The 22893-nt window shown below is 44.2% G+C and overlaps 1 protein-coding gene across 1 annotated transcript in view; it reads left to right on the top strand.

The window, feature by feature from the left end:
* Positions 1 to 22893, top strand: part of LOC144768709 (serine protease 33-like) — a 422982-nt gene that overhangs the window by 358606 nt on the left and 41483 nt on the right. The window contains exon 5 of the mRNA XM_078652575.1: positions 16565 to 16734. Within this exon, the coding sequence (XP_078508701.1) occupies positions 16565 to 16734 (170 nt within the window). The remainder of the gene's footprint in view (positions 1 to 16564; positions 16735 to 22893) is intronic.

Raw genomic sequence — 22893 nt, 5'->3', positions numbered from 1 at the left:
GAACGTGGGAAGCCGGCGACACTGTGGGGGCATTGTAGCTCCCCTCACGGTCCCTAACATTTTTTATAAGACCCGGGGATAGGGTCCCCGGAGATATTAGAAATTACTGATAGGGGCTATTTTTTTACGGAAAAATTACAAGCCGCTCACCCAGCGCAGCGCTCAGTGCGGCCCCCTGGGCTGCACACACTGGATGCACGTCTCATAATCTGTAGAGTGCACGACTACAGCTCCTTTGATGCACAACTTCTATGCGTTGGGACTCAGCATTAATTTTCCACATCATGAGCTACTAACATACAACTCCCCATGTGGAAAAGCAATCTGATTTTGATTGTGAAAGAGAGAACAGATTTCCTTGCTATGGGAGGGCGGATGGACAACCCGGAACACTGCAGTAACCGGCCCTCCCACAATACATAAAGCCCCGGGGAGTGGTGGTCCCCGGGGCTTTGGAGACCTTAGAGCCCCCCCTCCCTAGCCATACTTTTTTTTGTAGCCCCGGTGGGTAACGGGGTACTCGAGTGCTCCAGGAGGGGAACCACGTAGTTCCCCTCCCACAATACATAACCCCCAATGGGTGATGGTCCCCACAGCTTTCAGGACCTTCGACCCCTCCCTCCACCACTTTTTTTTCTTTTTAGCCCCGGGCGCTGACGATCCCCGAGGCTGGGGGGCCCCTCTGGGCCCCACATAAAATTTAATAATTTTCCCCCCAGAATTTAACACCCCGGAGACGAATTATTTTAAAAAAACTCCTTTTTATTTTATTTATTTTACAGCACAGTCCTAAGCAGGTCTAGAGGGTAAAATTCTTTCTACCCTGCCCCCTTTTTCGGTTTTGAACACATATTCCACTGACTCTCTCAGCCTCGCTTCTACTGAGGCACAAAATGGCTGCCAACCATTCCTGGTTTCAAATGTTTACAACCGCTTGACAGCCAATTAGCATTGAGCGCGTGATCGGGACGGTGCGTTTATGCTACAATGCCAATCCTCGCACAATCCGCAGATCCACTGCGCCCATAGATATATAAATGACTTTAACCGTAATTTTCTCAGGAACTGCTGAACAGATTGACACCATATCAGCAAAAGGCACAAGTCGGAACTGAGGACTACCTCTCTGCCAAATTTGGTGTAATTCCGTTGAGCCGTTCGGGCAGTAGCCGTGGCTAAAGGTCCTATGGGAAATTGCATGGGGAAAACACATTTTGGGACCCCCCTTTTTTCTCATCCCCCACTTGACCAATCACCCCCAAACTTTCAGGGAAGGAGCAGAACTGAGCTGGCCAAAAGTTTGGAATATTTCAAGAAGATTCATCAATCGACGCCAAGGTTATTGCCATGAGAATGTTGTGGTTTTCCTATGGATAATAGGTCCTAACTATAACTACCTACTGGCGACCGCCAGTAGGTAATGTATATTATATATATAACATACTGGTGGTCGCCAGTAGGTAGTTATAGTTAGGACCAAAGATTCAACAGGAAAATAGTTTTTTGTTTTGACAATAATTTTGACGCCACTTTACGAAACTTCACAAAATTCTCAAAAAAGTCCCCTTTTTGGTTCTGCTGCTGTGTTAAAGGTTTTGGGGTGATCTGACAAGCAGGGGCCGACAAAAAGGGATGGTCCCAAAACACGTTTCCCCATGTTATGCCTACGGAATTGTTCATTGTTTGAACACGACTACAGCCCAAACCACTGAATGGAATTACATGACAGAAAGCTAGATGTTGGTCCAGAAAGTGTTTTTTGTAATTTGGTATAAATCTGTTCAGTAGTTCTTGAGATATTTAACTAAAAACTATAGATATCTAGGGACATAAGTGCTTGCAGTGGACTCACGAATCCTACTAAAATTTGATTGGCTGCCAACACTTCAACCAGGAAGTGTTGGCAGCCATCTTGGGACTCCGCTTGATGCCGAGTCCCACAAAAAAAGTAAAAGTAAAGAAAAGGGGGCAGGGGGAGGAGCCAAGATGGCGATCGGAACAGTCGCATAACCGCCTCGCTCCGTGATTTCTTCCTCCCCGCCACCTATCCTGTATTTCATCCTGTTCGGGGTGTTCCGAATTTGGTCACCAAGGAAGAGCCTTCACTTACCATCCTTGTCCGGGGCTCTGGCGTGCAGTCATTTCGGCGTTCTGCCCTTGTTGCCTTGCTGGCCTTCCCGGCCCTGACGCCGGGGCCTCGAGTGCTGTGCTTGCCCGGAGATGTTCGGAGTACCGGCGGTCCGGAACCGGTGGAGAGACCCGATGCTGGGAGCCTGAGAGCCGCGGGCCGGAAGCCCTGGAGCGGACCCACCCCCGCGGGTGGGCCACCCCGTATGTCCGATTGCCTGCCGGCCCGAAGAAGAGAAGCCGCGCTGTCCGGCACCCCTCAAGTGGGTAGCCCACTCCTGTTGCTTGTCCCGCCCGGGGTCCGGTGCTGGGCTCCCCCGAGTGTTGTGGGGAGCACGCCCGTTCTTCTGGTGACTCTCCTTTCTCCGCCGAGCGCCATCCGCCGCGGATCGGTTGTGTGCCCTGGGGCCGCCGGTGCTCCTGGTGGACTTGGAGGCGCCCACGATGATGGCGGCGGGCGCTGTGCTTAAGATGGCGGATGGCCCCTCGGAGAGTCTTTCTCCTGGAGACAGGGAAGTTGCTGCATTTGTTCTCTCCAGCCCTCGTTTGATTCGGGCGGCCCCTACTCGGAGTGCTGTCTTGTCTGCCCTGGCTGCTCTGGGGATCGACCTGTCCTTGAAATGCCGAGACTTGGAGTCGCGGATCTCCGCCATGGCTGCTCCGCCATTTTGTGACGCGGTGTCGTCTTCCCGAATTGTAATGGTTGAAACTTCTCCGGCTGCTGTGCTGGGATCTCCAGCTGGGTGTTTGATTCTATGGGATCATGTGGACCCGGTGCCGATGCTGCAGTGTTTCCTACATCCTGATTTCTCTGCTTCGTGCTGGACAGCCCAGATATTGTGCTTGGCCACGTGGATCGTTGAGGTACTTTTGCATTCTGACTGCTGCCGAGTTCTCCTGGTTGCTTCTTGTTGGCCGGGACGGTGTTTTGCGGAGATCCCACTGGCCTTCCTGGACTGGTATGGACCCACTGTATCATTCTGCTTTTCGGCCGTGGCGGGGTCTGAAAGCTCGACTCTTCATAAAAGTGGACAGGGGTGATTGTGCCGGAGTACCTGTGGGACCCTTTTAAATGGCATCTCCAGGCCTCATTATTTTGGTTAGTTCTTGTTTTTCATCCTTGTGTGGGCTTTTTTCAATGTCCTTTTCGACCTCGATTGGTGATCCGTTGTTGCGGGTGGGGTAGTATTCCATGTTTCGATCGCTGGCTCCTCTCCTCTCCTGTCCTTCTTTTTCCTCTCCTTCTCTCTCTTTCTTCTTTCTCTTTCTTTGTTATTATTCCCTTTCTCTTTCTTCTATATTTCGGGTGACTCTGGGCGACAGGCATGCTGTTTAGTGGGGTAGGCCGTAGCCATTACAGTGATGTAGGGTGGGGGGGGTGTTTGTTATTTTAGTTTGTTTTATTCTATGGTCCCTTTTTGCTTTTTTCAGGGGGTGGGCTATGTCCCTTTGTTTTCACTCCTTTGTTTCGTACGTGTCCGCACTTTCTCCTTTTCCGGGGCGGGAAGGCTGTACATGTGGCGTCCACGTTATTTGTTTGCTGACATTTGTCCTTTATTTTTGAACCTTTGCTGGGCGTGGGATGTCTTTGGGCTTCGCCCTACTAGGGTTATTTGATTGCGTGGGGGGCTGTCTCCCTCCCGCCCCCCCCTCGTTTTCTGTATATGTTGCGTGACGCCCGGTAGATATGGTTGCTGCCTCCTCTATAAAATGTAAAATGAAACCTTTTTTATCCTGGCGCTGACTGTTTAACGTCTTTATTTCACGTCTATCCTGTATTCATTCTATTGTACGCATTGATGTTGCCTTTTTTTGACTCTCCTGCTTTTGCGGCCAGCCCCTGTGGTTGTAGGCCTGCGCTTGTACTTCTACGTGTCTTTCAATAAAGGTTTTTAAAAAAAAAAAAAAAAAAAGAAAAGGGGGCAGGGTAGGAATACCCTGACCTCCCCACTACTATTCTCAAACAATTCACACACTCATACTAGAACATAAACAGCCACTCACTGATTCATAGATCACACACATCCACTCACTCACCCATAGAGATGCCACTCATACACCCACTCACCCATAGAGATGCCACTCATACACCCACTCACTCACTAATAGAGCCACTGACATATCCACTCATATGCCCATACAGTCACTCGTGCATTGAGCCAGTCACCCATAGAGCTACTCATACACCTATTAACTCACATATACAGTCAATCAAACTGCCACTTACTCATACAGTTACACAGAAACTCACTCACTTGCTCTTACGGATATTAACATGTGCTGACTCTCTGATACAGTCACTGACAAAAGCACACACTCACTCATACAGCCACTCTCACATTCATTCACTCACCCATACAGTCACTCAAATATCCCATCACTCACCTATACTGTGTTTCACATTCTCAGTTACTCACCCATATACCACTGACACAGGCACTCACTCACCGACAGTCATACACACACTCACCTTCCCATACAGCCCCTCACACATGCCCTCACTCACTAACCCATACAGCCACAGACTCACCCACTAACTCATCCATACATGCAGTCACACACACCCTCAAGAAAACATTTCTAGAATACCAGCAATAAAAAAAGCAGCTCAGGAGGGAAGCCAATGTTGCATTATTCTTGAGAGCTAAGACCTGCTTCCCTTCCCCAGATCTCTTCTCAAACTCTCATACAATACGAGGAACAATAAAAAGAATATTTGCCTTCACTGCACCCCTACTTGCCTGGCATGGATCATTGGAGTCTACACAAACACCCTGAGGGCTGTGATATGTAAAGAAATTCAACTCTGGCCTGCCGAGCAGCATGGAGTCATTAAATAAATGGCCACCTTTCTCAAGAGTAGAGGTTTTACTTTTGAACACCTCCTTGGCCTTCCCTAAATGCCAGACAGGGTTACTAATTTCCACTGCCTTTCTTTAGAGTGGTAGATAGCTTCTTTTTTTTTTACTAACCTCCACCTGCCCAAGTGTAGGGATACTGATCGGTCCCCACTCCACACCTTCCCTAATGTCAGGGTTTGTGTCTGACCGCTTCCTCTCACCACTATGTCTAACAGTAGGTGAAGTACCCACTATGTGCCACCACCTTAACAGGTCTGAAGGCACCTTCTCATTCCCTCTGCACAAGCTCCACCTTGCACTAAAACAAGGAGGAGCTAAACCTCTATGAATTATTACCAGCTACTACAATCAGTCTAATGGATCATTATATAATATTTTTCTGCACCCTATAATTATTTACACTCTTCTATTCCCTGTTCCATGTAAAATTGTGTCACAATAAAGATACATTTATTTGATGCTTCAGAAATCAGGTGCCTTTGAGGCTTTGCATGTACTGGAGGGAATATATCTTCTGTACCTCATTTTCTCTTCTGCTATATAAATATCCCCAATAAACACAATTAAAATGTGGTGGCAGTACCACCTTCCCGCACGTACATCAGCAACCATTCAGCTGGCAGCCAGGACAGTAGCAAATCTATTTTCTCAGTCACATTGGTTTCCCCGCTTCTGCCCACTATTTGATAAAAAAATAAGGTGATTGATAGAATGCGTGAATGAATCTCAGCCACAGTCTTGACCTTACTCCTCATGGGAACAGTCAAGCGCGAACTGCCCGGCCAGGTCCTCCCTGAATTGGAACACAAGCAACCTAGGACTGGTTTCACCTTAGTTAGGGCTCTTCAGCCTGGTATAACTTGGCTCCATGGGCGCAGTGAGCCTGGAACAACCCGGCACACTTAGGGTGGCAAATGCAAAAACAACAAGGTGATAGATGGAATGCTTAAATTAATCTGAACCACTGGCAATCACTTGGGCCGCATCCCAATCCATTGTTTTTTTTACTACCATAGCACCTCGGTTTGGACCCAGCCATAGGCAATTTAGGCTTGGCCCAGCTCCTCATGAGAACAGTCGAGCCGGAACTGCCAGGCCAGGCCCTACCTTAACCGGAACACAAACAACATAGGGCCGGTTTTGCCCTAGTTAGGGCTGTTCAGCCAGGTATAGCTTGGCTCCAGTGACACAGTAAGCCCGGGATCCACATCTGAGCATATCCAGCACACTTAGGGCTAAACTGTTCCCATGGGGAGCTGGATCAGGACTGATTTGCAAATGCGAATGGCATGATGATCAAATAAATGATGGATTTAAGCGCTGATCTCTGACTGGGGGTGATTGTTTGACATTGTCAATAAAAGGGTAACATGATGCAAACATCCCTTACAAGGAACAATGTAATGAGCTTCAAATATACGTAGGAGTTCAACTCATTTTAGTTGTGCAACAAACACAAAATTACAGTCAACATTATATTTGAAAGGCATAGAAAAGAGGACATATGCAGAGCTGTGAGTTAAGAGGTTAAAAATTGCTAGAGGAGGAAGTTACGGTTGGTAGTCTATTGAGAGTGGGAAATTGGTTTGAGAAGGAGCAATAGAGGGTGAGAAATAGTGCCTTGATGTTGCAGCATGATGAACTGTCAGTGATAGTAAAGGGTAAATAGGGAAGAAAGAACATAAAAGAAGCATTACCGGAAGTGAGATTTGAAAAACAAGGGTCAGATACTACATGGAATGAGGAGGGAAGGTGAAACAAGGTTTAAATGAGATAAGGTAGATAGAGCATATGGGTTTTCAGCTTTTTCAGAATACTATTACAGGACCGTAGTGTCCTGTTTTTGACTGGAAGGGGCTGCCACAGGGCAGAGGCTGCTATATAGAATGATTGGTTTGTGGCTTTACAAGTTCTCGACTTTTTTTTGTTTCCAGTCTTAAGTTATGCTGACATTTCTTACAGCGTCATCTTAAGGATTTTGGGGGCCACCGGCAATAAATATTTTTGGGGACCCTGTTCAGAACAACTTTGAATTCAATTACACATTTTGAAGTATGTCAAGCACTTTGATGTCAAACAGTATTGAATTATATGTCAAAGGGTGAGATAGAGAAATATAAATAAGATATAGACTATCACAGGGCCACAGTGGAAGGTGGGGGCCCCTGGGCAATTGACCACTTTGCTCATGCCTTAAAACTTCTCTGACTCTAGGGTTCTTATGGACACCAGATATCTTGAGGGCTGGTCAAACGTACTCAGCTGTAGTAGGTGTATTGTTTTAAACATAATGCAAGCCAGTTTAATCTTCATTGTGGCTTCTAAGGGGGCTATCGGGAAACTTGTTTTCACAAGGCTGCCGTCCTCTTCCTACTTGGTTGATTCCCATTGTTATAACTAAGAAGAACGATAGGAATATCAGAACCTATTAGTTATATCTCGGACAAGGCTCTGAGGAGCCTGTGTTCTTCTCCTTCTACTTCCTCTCTCTGCCCCGTCCAGAATTTCAGGTCTCTAGTCTTCTAGACTGTTGTAAGCAATGAAAGCATGAAATGCACTCAAAAAGGGTAAAAACTTAAGCTAAATATGTAAACTCGAATGCATGGGTGGGAACCCATGACAAACCTCTTGGGATGGAGATGCGTAACAGATGGAAAGGGACTGACACCCTCGCATAGAAAGACTAAAAATTATGCGCATGTGAAAAAGTGTAAGGGTATAAATCCAGCAACTAGACATGTGTGGGTAAGAACCCGTAAGCAGTCTCTAGGTTACAGAGAAAGACATAAATGCAACAGGACTGTAACTCTTGCATGGATGCAGAATGGACTAAAACCACTGCAAACATACCCTGTAGGAAGAATAAATAATTAATAATAAATAAACAGAATACTGTAATGGACTCTTGATGGCGTTTACCAACTTGGCGTACACCTAGGGTCCTTGGACAATTGTGTTGAAGGAAGAACAGTGATCAACGCCGGTGAGCGACTACTCACCTGAGCTTTAGAAGGTAAAAGACACCCTAGCATAGGGGATGAGAATGTTAGCATGCCTAACGTGTCACTGTGCCAATGTGACACAATACAGTGTTAAAAACATGCAACAAAGATCGGTGCAATATGTTATCACTATGTAAGAGGACTTTGCGAAGAAGTGGGAGGAGGAATGGCTATGTGAAAAATCCGATGTATAAAGAGAAAACATTGCATGTAATGGAAAAATAACTTCACTCCCAACAGACATGCGTTACTATGAGGAATCACACAGCAACAAGAAAAACTGTAGATAACAAACATTTGAATGCAAGTAAACAGCACCGCAAATTTAGTAGAAGTATTCGGTGTGCCCATCACCATGGTAACACAGACAGAGGTGAATAAATCCTCAAGTATCCAGAACAAATAAACCCCATACATAGACACAGTGGAGACTGTCAGGAAGTTAATAATGCTGCAGATGGAAGATAAAGGTGAATGATTTTCACACGCAATTGAACAACTGAGTATTATGTTTTGCTTGGACTTAGAACTGTGCGCTGGATTAATTAAAGACTCTTAAAACAATCTCACTGAGTCTAAGTGGAGTGGTGGGTAGGATTAAATAAGGTTTTTCTAGACAACCTCACCAATTCCTTGCAAAACACGGCTCCATGTTATTGATGAAAGACATGAGAGGCTTCCGGCACCCGTAACAGCTCCCAATGACAGTATCGTGAGAAGATGTGATTTCAAGATGGCGGCATGCAAGGGAGAAAGGCGTCGGTGGCGCATGGCAGGTGCGTGCTCCTTAATTTTGCTGGACAGGCCAACACCTTGAGGCAGCTCGTGAACAGAGGGGTCAATGGCACAAGAACTTTACCCAGCACTGGACACTAGAAGGTCAGGTAGGGTGCGCGTACTGGTGCTTGTTCTGGGCTCGAGGCACTGATTTGAATGTCGCGGTTCATGGTGCCTATTTAAACGCTGCATTAGATAATGGCAAACCGCCAACAATCGCCAAATGAAAGATAAAGACTCACCCTGGCTGTGAAGACTCTGTTTGACATAATAAAAATTATCCTAACATCCTAAAACATGAAGGCAAGGACAAAGTGCCAGCTTACAAAATACAGCTTACTTTGTACTCGCTCTCTCTGTAGAACTCTGCAGATGCCGGTATCATAAATGGAGATAGTGCAATCCAATTAAACGCTGCTGCTCATGTGATACTGGTGATTAATAAAGTCTACAATCCCATGGAAGATGCCAGTTTCCGTAACAGAAGATTCACACCCTGGCAGTAGCTGCTGGCCGTTGCTCAAGTAGAGATGCCAGTACTCTCCTAATGACTGCTGGAACAGTAGGTCAGCTTCAATTCACTCAATGACATTTCTGAAGGCTGTTAAACATTGAGGCACACTGTGTAGCACTTTATTTATTTTTTTAAATCTATAAATGTAAGGAACATGAAACACCCAGGGCAGTTGAAAAAGGTGCAGCAGTATATAAAAAGCAGAGTTGTAGAACAGTGCAGGACACTTTAAGTGGCTAGCACACACATGAAACTGCACACTTCTTTACCAGACAGTGTAGACAACGATGTGTGGCACTGAAGACAGGCGTTGTTAAATGACTGGCTTACCCTCACAGAAGGCACAGAAGAGACGTGTAGAGAAGATGGGGAGTAGACACCCAGAACTTAAATTGCAGCCCATGAAGTAGCACTTACCCAGACAAATAGTAACAACTGGCAGGCTGCTGTGGGTGACCGTTGGGAGGTCATTGGTGGGGTCAAGGATGCCAGTTGAAGGTAGATGCTTAGCATGAGTTACTGTACAGTCTGAAGTTGGAGTTGCTTGAAGTTTGAAGAGGTGATAGATGCAGGTTCTTTTGAAGATCGTCGCCAAAAACTGTAGTGATCAGGTCCATGCAGGTTGTTGTAGATCAGAGAGGTTTTATTCATGATAGTTACAAGATCACAACGAGACCCCACCAGGAGCAGCCAGCATTCTGCTCAGCCCAGCCAGCTGTGACTCATTTGACTCACAACATTCCAAGGCATGTCATCACTGTAAGATTCTACCGGCAGGGCATGCATAACATTGAAAACAGGATATAACACTATCATTGGTCAGCGGTCAACATGTTTCTGCCTTATTAATACCTTATTAAAAAAGTGTGCAGCATTTATCAGAGCCATATGTTATTGTTGTTCTGCTAATAATTGAAAGGAAGGGTCTCATGCAATACAACAATGATAAAGAAAAGATCCAACAGAGATATCTGCTGTTGCCTCTAACTGTAAATATATTGGATAAAATTCAAGAAACTGAAAAGGATAACAGACATCTTAACGGACCAAAAAACTTGTATATACACTTTTGAATGTTAGCTTACCCCCAATGGTCAGGTGTGGGCCTCAACTCAAGCCACTCAGGCAGAGGTGTACAGAGATGCAAATGGGAGACATATTCAGTTAATCTCCATAGTTCTTAAAGCAATCAAAGTTTCAGGTGACACACAAAACTCCACATAGAGGGGAATCAACTCCGCAGCAAATTGCTGTATTTATGAAAAATAGGATTTTTATGGCCTATTGTATATTAAAGTATTCGCCACAAATGTAGACCCGAGTACTGGTAATGTATGGAAGTCCCTGCCAAGAGCCAGAAAAAAGGGACCCGTGGGTCAGGAAAGATAAAGGGCTGGTGCTATCTCAGTAGTTGTATGGCTCTCTTACTCTGGATTTGAGACTGGATCAGTCAGTAACACAAAGCCCTAAGCTGTGCTAATGTGGTAAAACTCTCTAACCACGAGTGATGCAGTGGATAACTTTATATTCTGCAGTGGGTTCCTGCTGGTCGAGGAGACAGCATTGTTTTCTCCTCCAACCAACTTAAAGGGCTGGGCCTGCTGATGTGTGATGTTGGCCGATCACGACCTGCTCAGGGTGATGAGATTTCATCCCCTGGGTTGTGACTGTGTTAGACAAGGAGTCATAAAAACCTGGTAACTGAATCCTTACAGGCACAGCTGGGAGCAGGGGTTGATAATTCAGTGTCATAGTCAGAGAGGGAATCCTGTGTCGGAATGCTGTCCATGTACTACTTGATGGTCACAATAGTAAAGAGGAAAGAGAATATGGAGAGAACAAGAAAGTGGCAGGTATACCTCATGAGAGGCTGTGTCACTTTAAAGAATTGGTCCCATTTCCAAAAAGGTCCCATCGGTCTGGCACTAAACAGTGAAAAATGCTTGCAGCTATGTAAAGTAAATATATGAGTAGCATTGTGGAAGTTGTCATGTAGCGGGCAAGGCCACTGTGTTGGCCATGGCTGTGTGACACCCATAGTGATTTCCTAGGGTACAAAAGCTGTACCGGTCAGCTTAACGGTGGTGTTGTCACCCATAGTGATTTCCTAGGGTACAAAAGCTGTACCGGTCAGCTTAACTGTGGTGTTGTCACCCATAGTGATTTCCTAGGGGACAAAAGCTGTACCGGTCAGCTTAACTGTGGTGTTGTCATGAATGACCATTTCTGAACATAATCCATAGGAAAGGCATTCACAAGGGTATTGATGGTGCGCAATGACCTTCATCATCTTTGGTCTGTTAGTAGGTGAAAAGTTTGGCAGTTGGCTATGACAGGCTGGTACAGGGAATATTATCATTTAGTCAATGGATATGGGTCCACAATCTAACGTTTCAGCGTTGTTCATATAGAGAAATTGATTGAGCTTATAGGTTGAAGAGAGTGATCCTGGTTTGTCTAATCAAATGAAATCAAATCTTCATTGCTTTCAGCCCAAACAATTGGAAGTATAGATTAAAACACAGTGATTACCGTGTTACCAAAAAAGACAACTACCTCCATTAAATGGCCTTGGAAAGAACTGCTGAATATTTTTAAAAGGTCAATATGGAAAGGGGATCGCTTGGTTCACACACAAAGTCCCGCAACTTGGTGGGTATTTTAACATCACATGGTGTTCCCTCCTGGTTCCTTTCTCCTTTTGTGAGTCATTGTGATGAGAACGGTCCTGTTCAACAGTCTCATCATCCATGCTTTGAATATCTTTCTTCCTATGTGCAACTAGATTATCCAATACTTCATCCATGGGTTCCATCAATTACACCATCATCCATGTCCTCACTCTGCACAAAATTGCCGCTCTGAACCCCCATTTCACTCGAAGAACCACCCACAGCACCTTCAAGGGTACCATCCTCCCTGGTCTCGTCATCCAACAGCCAACCAAAGGGAAGCCGAGCGCAGCAGCAAGGAGCCCGCTGAAGCACGGATAAGCAGGGAAAACAGCACAGAGTCTCACCGCAATCGACGTTGTGGCAGTGGAAAGTGGAGTGGCTTAACACTCCCCGGCAGCAGGAATTGTGGCTGGAACAGATGCACAGCAGCTGTATGGAACAGCAGGCAAGGCAGCGGCAGGCTTCACCGCAATCAACCCCGCGGCAGCGGGAAGCAAAGTGGCACAACGCCTCTCACAGCAGGAATTGGACGAAGCAGAAGGTAAAATTGTCGGTCCTGGGTGATGTCAGGGTGAACGAAGATCGTAGCCAATATTGTAAAGACTCACGGAGGTTGAGCGTTTCGATGAAGGTAAGTCTTTATTAATAGTAATACCCTGACACCAAATCTGCTTGTTTTCTGCTACAGACATCAGCATCAACAGTCTCCTCAACCGCTGCCCATTCCCAAGGTTTTACTTCAACACCACCATCACCAGTACTACCACCATTGCCACCACCACATTTTCTTGTGTTTTCGCGGCATAAGAAGACTTCTTGTTTGACAGTGTTGTGTATCTGTGTAGAATATAGTGCATGTAGCATGTGTGTGAGAGACAAGTGTGTGTGTTATTCATAATAAAAAAAGGACAGACCTATTGACTTTGTGAATGGTTATTAAATCCGGCTATAATGATGTGCATTATAACAGAGTGTCTAAAGCTTTTAATTGGGGTGCGGCTAATTTACTAGTAAATGTAGATTTAAAAGGTATGTGGTCAATAGGTTTGTGAAACCATGCAGTGCAACATGCTTGACCACAATAGGTGCAGGAGGGTTTAGTCCAGGCTGAACAACAACTGATTTTGTGCAATTCCATTAGTTTGTGTCAAATTGATGTTTGGCCACATGTACAATTTAAAAATTTAAAAAAAAGATTATGTTTATGTTTTTAAATGTTCAAGACACAAACAAACTATGGATTTGATGCACAAACCTATTTTGTGGTCACAAACACTGTAAATAGAAAAATATATGTGTTTCTATGACCGAAAATAGGTTTTTACTATGTACAATCCCCACTTTCAGGAGTCGGTAAACTTTTATTAGCACATAGGTCGGTTCACAAAATTCAACACCGGTTGTAAAAATACTGGTCGCAATTGGCGACCAGTATTGTACAGCATGTGTTTCATACATGAGGCTCTGTGTGTTTAAACCTTTTTACTGTGTAACTAAGGATGAAAGAATATGTGGACAGTGCAATGGAAGTGTTCATTAGTTTCTGCTATACCAGAGCATACAGAGGTATTCAGTTTGCATGAGTGACCACTTGCACTTGGTAGTGCCACATAAATGTCTCCTTGTAGTTAGAAAGGCAAGAACAGTCTGTTTATTCATTGCCACCTTCCCCATATAAAGAACATGGAGCCTCTTGGGAAGGGCAAGAATGTGAGACAAAAGACTAAGAGAACAAGTGAGCAAGTGTAGACTAGATGCTTAGGAGGAGATAGATTAGTGAACTAGAAAGAGCAGGGTGGATGTGAGAAAAGAAAGTATTCTGAAGCTGGGTAAAAAGAGGAGGATGGCAGTGGGAAAAAGGGAAGGCAGAAAGTGGAAAGAGAACTGGCTGGAAGTGGGGAAAGACAGCCATCTGGAAGCCAAGCATGTTAACCAAGGCGAAGCCAGGCACGATGGCAGACCGGAACCAGCCTTATTGGAATTAAGTGATTTTACTGTAACAGCATTTTCCTTATGTTTTTGGATTTGCTGCATTTGCACCATAATCCATCATCTACTGCATAATCTGCAGATTGTACACATCAAAATTGTTTGTAACTCAAACAGGTCAAAAGATATTAAAAATACAGCAAGCCGTGGTGCTACGCAGTAGTAAGTATTTCGGAAAGTTTGACTGGTCAGCTTTTTTTGCTTATTTCTGTATTTGGGTATCAGATTGGCTCTAATGAGATTGTTCCTTTGACCAGATAGTGCTAATGTGTGAAAATGACAAAATAATGAGGTGATAATATCACAAAAGGTACCATATTATGCTGTGTAAAACCTGAAACAATATGTGGTCCTCCCCGCCACATAATTCCAGTAACCCTGCTGGAGGTGAAGGTAGAAACAATGCTAGAGACCAGTGAAGAGAAAAGAGTAGATGTCAGGGAAGCAAGGAGACTGAAGGACTTGCAAAAATGAATGATGTAAGTATAACACCTGAGACGACGGAAAGTTTAGCAAGTGTAGCAAGTGTGTAGAATTGAGGCCAGGGAAGACAGCTGAGTGGAGGTGAGTAAGAAAGAAGACTGAAGATAGAGCAAAAAGAAGAGTGAAGACAGATGCTGCAAGGAGACTGGAGATCAATGAACAGAATAGAAATCTTTCAAGAGCAGATGGTACACCAAGCAACTAAGTAGGGTGGAGGCAGAGGACAAGAGCAGTGTGGAAGTTAAAGAAGACAGAAGACCATAGTTGATGAAAAGTAGAGTACCAGAGGCAATGCAGTAAAGTAGACTGAAAGCTTTTTAAGAGTCAAAATTGGCAATCTAGGGAAGGCCGCGGACTGGAGGCCAGTGAAGAGAAAATACTGTTGACTGAAGGTCTAGCAAGAGAGCAGTTGGAGGCTTAACAAGAGAAGACTATAGGCCTGAGCACAAAAAGACCAGACTCGAGGCAAGGAAAGGCAGCACCCTAGAAATTAAAAACAGCCGACTGGAGGCAACAAAGCAAGACGACTGGTCAATGGACAGAACAGAAGGGGGCCTAGCAACATGCCTAGCAACGTGAGATAATAGGGCAAGCAACTGAGCAGAATGGGTGGCAAAAAAAAGAAAACAAATTAGATCAAGGAGCAGGCCAGCAAGAAAACTGTTGAAGACAACAGAATAGTCTCCTCAACAGGTGCCCAAGCAAAAGAGCAGAGTAAAAGGCCAAACAATAGAGCAAATTAGAAGGAAAGCAAGAGAGCATATTAGAATTCATGCAAGGGTGCAGACTAGAAGCAGAGGACAAGAGCAGACTGGAGGCAGAGCCACAGAGCAGACTGGAAGTAGAGGAAGAGAGCAGATTAGAAGCCAAGCAGTAGAGAAGACTGTAAGCAGAGGAAAAGAGCAGACTGGAAGCAGAGGAAGGGATCAGACTGGAAGCAGAGGAAGAGAGCAGACTAGAAACAGAGGAAAAGAGTAGACTGGAGGCAGAAGAAGAGAGCAGATTGGAGACAGAGGAAGAGAGAAGACTAGAGGCAGAGGAAAAGAGTGGACTGGAGGCAGAAGAAGAGAGCAGATTGGAGGCAGAGGAAGAGATCAGACTAGAAGCAGAGGAAAACAGTAGACCGGAGGCAGAAGAAGAGAGCAGATTGGAGGCAGAGGAAGAGAGCAGACTAGAAGCAGAGGAAAAGAGTAGACTGGAGGCAGAAGAAGAGAGCAGATTGGAGGCAGAGGAAGAGAGCAGACTAGAGGCAGAGGAAAAGAGTAGACTGGAGCTAGAAGTAGAGGGCAGACTGAAGGCATAGAAAGAGAGCAGACTAGAGGCAGAAGTGAGCCGACTGGAGGCAGAGGAAGAGAGCAGCCTAGAGGGAGAGGAAAAGAGTAGACTGGAGGCAGAAGAGAGCAGGCTAGAGGAAGACAGCTGCCTAGAGGGCAGAGGAAGAGAATAGACTGGAGGCAGAGGAACAGAGATGACTGGAGGCCAAGGACAAAAGGAGACTAAAAGCCATGCATGGGAGCAGACTGGACACCAAAGAAGAGCGAAGAGTAGCGGGCAAACAAAAGAGTCAGCTGTGGCGGTAACTTAAGGGAAAAGAATGGTGACTAACCAATAGGCCAGACAAAAGGCAAAGCAAGAAAGCTAATTTGAAGTCTGTGAAAAAACAGACTGGAGGCTACGGAAGAGAGTAAACAGGATGCCAAGGACGAACGTAAAATTAAGAAAAGAAACTAGAGGTGGCTGGAACGAAGGTAGGTTGGTGGCTCAGGTAAAGGGCAAACTAGAATGCAAATTAAAAAGCAGCCTGGAAGCCAAGAAAGAAAGCAAATTGGAAGCTTAGGGAGAGAGTTGAAGAAGATAAAATATGAAGCCTCTGTTTTTAAAAAAAACTGCAGGAAAGGGTCCACCAATGAAAGGCTGACACAAGATTTCATCACACACGTTATGGTAGATATCGCAAGACATATCAGGCATGCTGGGCATGTCGGGCGTGTCTTACCAGCAAAAAGATACATCCACTTAAACAGAATATTTCAATACATCTTGTCTGCATGCCCTTTCCTAATCGGTTGTGGGATTATTTGTGCCTGTTCATTAGAGTAACCTATCAATTAAATATTGCCTATGTTACATCTATAGGGCCTCTAAGCTATCCAAAGACTCTGCAGCAAGTGATGCTTCCCCTTATTGACCAGCTGACCTGTGATGACCTTTACCATACGTATTCACCTGTGAGCCCAAGCATTCCAATAATACTGAGCGACATGATATGTGCGGGCTATGAGAAGGGCCAAAAAGACTCCTGCCAGGTAAGAGACTATGCTGTATTATTTGGGGGGTTTCCCAAAAGTTGAAATGGCCTTTCGTCAAAGCAGCAACCTTCCTAATGTAGGTGGTGAGCAACAGGTTTGTTCTTGTTTTTCAATTTTCTCTAGCTCACTAAATTGAAACGTGCAATCTTGTAGGTTCTGCTTTTCTACAATTGCACAGGTCCTCTTCTGTTCCCCACTCTCTCACGCCAGCTTCAACATGTGCGCGGTATGTGACCTGCACCTCAGATTTGATACAGAGCTATCATTCACCCTAATGCTAAACAATGTGATCAATAATGTGTTCTAACTTTGTCACCTCATAAGCAGAACTCTGTTGTTATGGTTGCCACAACAAGGGTTATCCTTGTCATCCCAGTGGCCCTCTCCCACAGCATCTGTTGCAATGGGGTTACGAAGGCCTCACAGGGTAAACAACAAAGAGCACACAACTAGGCAGCCTACCTCATCTTTTTGCTAAAAGGAGATGAAACGACCATGTCCAGCATGAGGTCACCTCATCAGTTACTAGTTGAGCACAAGATCAAATTCAAAATGTTGTGCCTTATACAAAAGACTTTACACGGGGAATCCCCTGCCAATGCTACCATTAGACCAGATCCTATGGTCGGCCTTTTAAATTCAGCTGTTAAAATACCTAGTGAGATACAAATGAATTGGTTGTGAGAACCCTCTATATCCATCTAATAATGCTGGTCATGCAAGCTGCTATCCTTGCATTATCACCACTGTGAATGACAAAGTACCCATTCTTCATCCTGCATGGTCCTGGGGCAAACAGTACCTGCATTTGACCAATATGCCACACAGAAGTAGTAATAACCTGGATAGCTGTCTACCAAGACAATATCTGTAGGTCACATGAAGCAAACAGTTTAAGTAACTCATTAACGGTGAAGGAACAAAAGGTTCAAATGCCACTTGGTAAAAGATGCAAAAGGAACATCAGTTGTCATTGGACAGCCTCTCTGGATGCAGAAAAGGATTCTGCCTAGCGGATCTTATAGCTTGACCAAACTTCAGCCACTTTCTCCTATACTGGGACCTGGTATGAGATTTACTGGCAGCTAGTAGAAAATCCAGGTGATTGGAGGAAGTGCCTGGGTTTGCAAAGACTAAAAGGGCATGCACTCGTGAAGGGATGAATGGAGGATACTCCCCTCATATTTTGATAGTCTTGTTTTACAGGGAGTCAGATGTCTGTCCCATAGTAGAGAAATAGTAGTTAAGAAAAACTGATTTTGTGGGCCAGGCTTAAATTGCATGTTGGCTGCATCTCCTAGGCAAGACGTGATCTTTTGAAAGACATTGTTATCAGGCATTAGGGAGAAGTCTACCGGAATCTCTCACGGCAATTAATTGTGAAACTAGATTAGTCCACCTATTCATCCTGAACGGGTGGGTGCTGCACTTTGAGTTGAGATAAGTTGGGAAAATGTCTATAGTAAGTTACCACAAACCTTAGTAGCTGAGTACTCTCTGATTAAGTTCTCCAGAGATGAGCATGGTCAACGTGTCCACCATTAACTAAGGACATTGAAAGCAGAGGAAAGTGAAAGGAGCACTGTGTTGGAGTCAATATGTATGAGTATCAAGTTGAACTTGACCACTGAAAGAAAGTTTTGAAAGCCACAAACAATGCTTTTAGCTTTTGCATACATATGTGGAAGAATAAATCTGATCTATAAGTCCACCATCTCAAATAAAGAATGAGATACGATTAGACTTACTATTCAGCAACTCATCTCAAAGCTCCACCAGTTGAAGGTACAAGGGACACATACAGTCCGCCATAAATGATCTCCCAAATGAGTGACGCCTATAGCCTGAGAATCCTCTGAAATAACCAGGCTGATGTTTTGCTGCACTTTTGAATACTATCTTTATTGTGCAAGTGAGAAGTACATTTACTGCTAAGTCATCAAGGCATATTACTCCACCAGGGTTTCTTGCCTATATACAGCGGTATCTTCTCGCTGCCTTTGTCATACTTGTGTGTGGGTGCTCTGTATTAACTCACAGAGCTTTATACAGGTGCATGAAGAAGAGGCCAGCATTTCGAGATAACCAGCCAATGAGGGGTGGGGATCAGTCTTTCATGGGAGTATTTCAAATCCACCTCAGTGGCCATACAGGCACTTACCAGTGCTCATGATTTGGTCCCGGATGTCACTGTGTGCTTGTACTTTATCTAATGCATGTGTCTCTAGTGACAACCGGAGGCACACCTGGGCATTTAGTTAATCTGTATTCATCCCTCCCAATATATTCTTCCAACTTCCCCCGAAAATGCATTTTCTAGAACCACATATCCCTCAATATCCTCTCTAAACTCATTTATCTCCAAGTTCCTCAGCAATCCTATCTGGCCCCCACTATCGCCTCTCTCAACCTGTCTGGGTCTCATGATAAATCGGCGACTTGAGTTCACTCTCTAGACTTATCTGGCTCTCAAATTTGTACACTGATCCCACCAGATAGATTACCCAAGATGCTGACTCTAAACCATCTGCCATTGACAAATCCTCTCGCTAAACTCCTCCACATTACAGATCGTGATCATAACCTATGTCTCCCACTCTCTTAGCCCCTTGTGTCCTGTAAATCCATTGCTTCTATCTCTCAAGTTAGTTTATCTCAATCAGTGATGTTATCATTTTGCTGGCAAACCTTTGACAGTACATAATTGCACAATAATAATACCACAATGACATAGGCAAAAGCAAGGTATAACTTCAAGCCAACATAATACACAAAAATGCTAAAACTCAGAAAATGGTTAAATACAAACTATAATTGAAACAGTGCAGTGGTTGAAAGCGAAATCACCTTCAAAATATGCTCTTCACCTTTCTGCGTGCTGATTGTCAAGGGGGCACACTAGAGTATACAGAAAAGTGATAGATGGAATGCTTGAAATATGCTCAACCACTAGTAATGCAAGCATTCCATCCATTACTTTTTTGTATTCCTTAGATTTTCAAGGGGAGGCACAGAGGGGGCGAGTTGAACCGCCATTGCTCTCCTAGCACTCCTTTTTTTTTTTTCTTTTTTTTTTGTATATTCACAGCAAAAATTACAGACCAAAATAAAGCAATCACATTTCAAATACTTTTCCCTAAAACATTGCAAAAGAACATTTATCAGTCCTCATAGTAATCACAGAACGCACTCCAAATTTTAATGCCCAGTCGTTCGTTCGAATAACTTTATTCGATTCAACAAAGGAATCACAAAAGTATACACAGATTCAAACTTCACTTGATTATACAAAAATACATAATTGATTAAAAATCCATAATTCATTTTACAGTTTAAAATTTGCAAGAAATTCAAAGACAGTCAAGGCTCATCTATAAAACTTTTCATAAAGTGCATTACAGTCTTAAGTCCACACCATATTCTTAGCTAAACAGTTTTCACTTTTATGGGGATTCATATTTGTTTCTGATGTTAAAAGACACTCGGATAAAACTAAGCACGGCACTACAAATCTCTGAAGTTGACAAGGACAAAAGATACTCATAGCCTACTTTGTAGTAACGAGATCCAAGGCCTAACAGGACGGGCTTGATAAACCTGTTTCTTGCATCCTTGTACAATGTACAAAAAAGAATAGGATGCAAAGGGCTTTGTGAGACCCTATTATTACAAGGGCAAGGGGGTAGCCTCTCACACCACCACCCTTGTTTTGGGAAAGCAAAAAGATAATGTAGAGAATTTAATCGGAACCTTGTCAAGAAAAAGCGCCATTGAGTATGGGTGATATATGACAGATAGAACTGCTGGTACAGCTCGACCTTCCTATATACTGCATTCTCACCATTTCTCAAAGTGCCTCGGCTGGAATAATAAGCTTTTTTGATAATTAACTTATAATCCTTGCCAGCCATAACTGGACTTTCAAACATTTGCCCTAACCCGATTATATTAAAAGTGTCCCTAACATATCGAAGCCACGGAATATTTATGGAGTGATCAAGTTTAAGGCAGTCAGACAAGATTTCCTTAATTAGTTTTAACTCTTCTGACTGCCAAATTTTAGACCATAACAACAAAGGCGATAAATGAATGATATCCCTCACAAAAGTAAGGCCCACCTCCCCATGACAAAAGTTATTAGAGGTACCTGATGGGACACATAACAACCGTTTTAAAAATTTGTTTTCCATGACTTGTATTTTATCACATTTCTGAGTCCCCCATACACCTGCCCCGTATATGGCAGCAGAGAGACATTTAGCTTTATATAAAGTTATTAATTCTCTGATCGGTTTTTGCCCCAATTTGCTAGCAAAGCGAAACAGAGCCTCGACTGATTGTGTAACTTTTTGTACCCTGACTGATATTAAAGGGTCCCAGTTTAGCTTTTTATTAAAAAGGTTGCCAAGATAATTAAAATTGTCAACTTTTACGATAGTTGAATCCCTTACCATGTACCTACGAGATTTTACACCTTACGGGCCGCAAGTCATAGCAAACGATTTAGCAAAATTCACCTTGAGGTCTAAGTTACCCATAAAGGCCTCAAAGGCAGCTAAGGTAGTCTGCATACCATTAGGAGTGAGGGTCATTAGGACTGTGTCGTGTGCATAGGACAACATCGGTATCCTTTTACCATTTGCTTGGGGGAAGTCGGCTCCGCTATCAAGCAGAAAACTTTCTAAACCGTTGGTGTACACCAGGAATAAAAATGGAGCCAAAATACATCCCTGGCGGACACCTTCGGTGGATGGAATTAGATTTGTCTTCTCACCTCCTGGGCCATATCTTATTTTCACTGAGGTGGCAGCATGGAGTCTACGAAGCAGAGTCACTAATGATTCTTCAAAACCCATATTTACATCATTTGCCACAACTTACCCCTGCATACAGTGTCAAAGGCACTGGACAAGTCCATGAAGGCCAAATGAATACAACTATTCTTGGCCCCCATGTACTTGCCCATAATTAGTGCCAGATTGAGACACTGCTCGGTGGTTCCTTTACCCTTCCTAAACCCATATTGTGAGTCCACTATGGTACCTGCGGATTCTGCCCAAGCTTTAAGACGTGCCAATATCACTCTACCCATTAGTTTGCACGAGGCATCTAGTAAGGATATCGGCCGGTAGCAGCAAGGGTCACCATTATCGCCCTTTTTAAAAATCGGTACTACTACCGCCTCATGCCACGAAGTTGGGATAGGCCCACCACAATTGCTCTAAAGACATTTAATAGCAGTGGTGCCCAGACCTCCGGGTTATGTTTGAAGAGATCTAAAGGTACTGAATCCGGCCCGGGAGCTTTTAATGGAATCCCCATCCTCAAGGCAACCTCTAGCTCCAACAAGGTAATAGAAAGGCTAAGTTCTTTAGCTGAGGTCAGATTAAAAACCCCAACCCCATCGTCACTAGCCAGCAGCACCTCGTTTGGATTAAAAATTTTCCCATAGTGTAACACCCAGGTCTCCTCCGGGATGTGCACTAATATATTGCCCTTGTCCCCATTCTTTAAAAAAGGTTGGTTTATTATTTCCCAGAAAAGTCTACAGTCCCTCAATTCTGCCGCTTTTCCAAGATCTTCCCAGGCTATGGCCCTTAATTCCGATTTCCGCCTATCAATTGCGGCTCTATACTTTTTCCTAGATTTCCTAACAAGGTCGGCATCTCGGGGTACCTGATGTAAAGCCTTTTTTAAACTTGATTGAGCAGCAGAACACTCTCCATCAAACCATTTGGGTCCACTTTCTTTTTCCCCCCTCACAGTTTTTTGGAGGTGTGTAGCCACATTACCTAAAAGTTCTTCAAAATTTCTAATTATTACATCTGGTTCATTTGTGGGCGTCAGACAAGCTTCTATGCCCGCCTTATTTTCCTTAAAAATATCCAACTCCAGTTGCCCCACATTTACCTTGTCCCACTTCAGAGTTACTCCCTTGTTCTGATTATGTGTTATTGGTTGTTCCAGGGTTTGACTACTCCCAACTACGGGATTAAAACTCACTATTAGGGGGTTATGATCACTGGCGGGATTTATATCAACCTGGAAATCCTTAATAAGATGGGCAAACCTGAGGGAGACCAGCGCAAAATCAATTGTACTCGTCGCGTCCCCTGATCCTTGAAAGGTTGGTATACCCATAGGTCTAGAAAAACT

This window comes from Lissotriton helveticus, chromosome 7 (genome assembly GCF_964261635.1).
Source record: "Lissotriton helveticus chromosome 7, aLisHel1.1, whole genome shotgun sequence".
In the NCBI taxonomy this organism is placed as follows: domain Eukaryota; kingdom Metazoa; phylum Chordata; class Amphibia; order Caudata; family Salamandridae; genus Lissotriton; species Lissotriton helveticus.
Note: the sequence above shows the minus strand (reverse complement) of the source record. Positions and strands in the feature narration are given on the sequence as shown.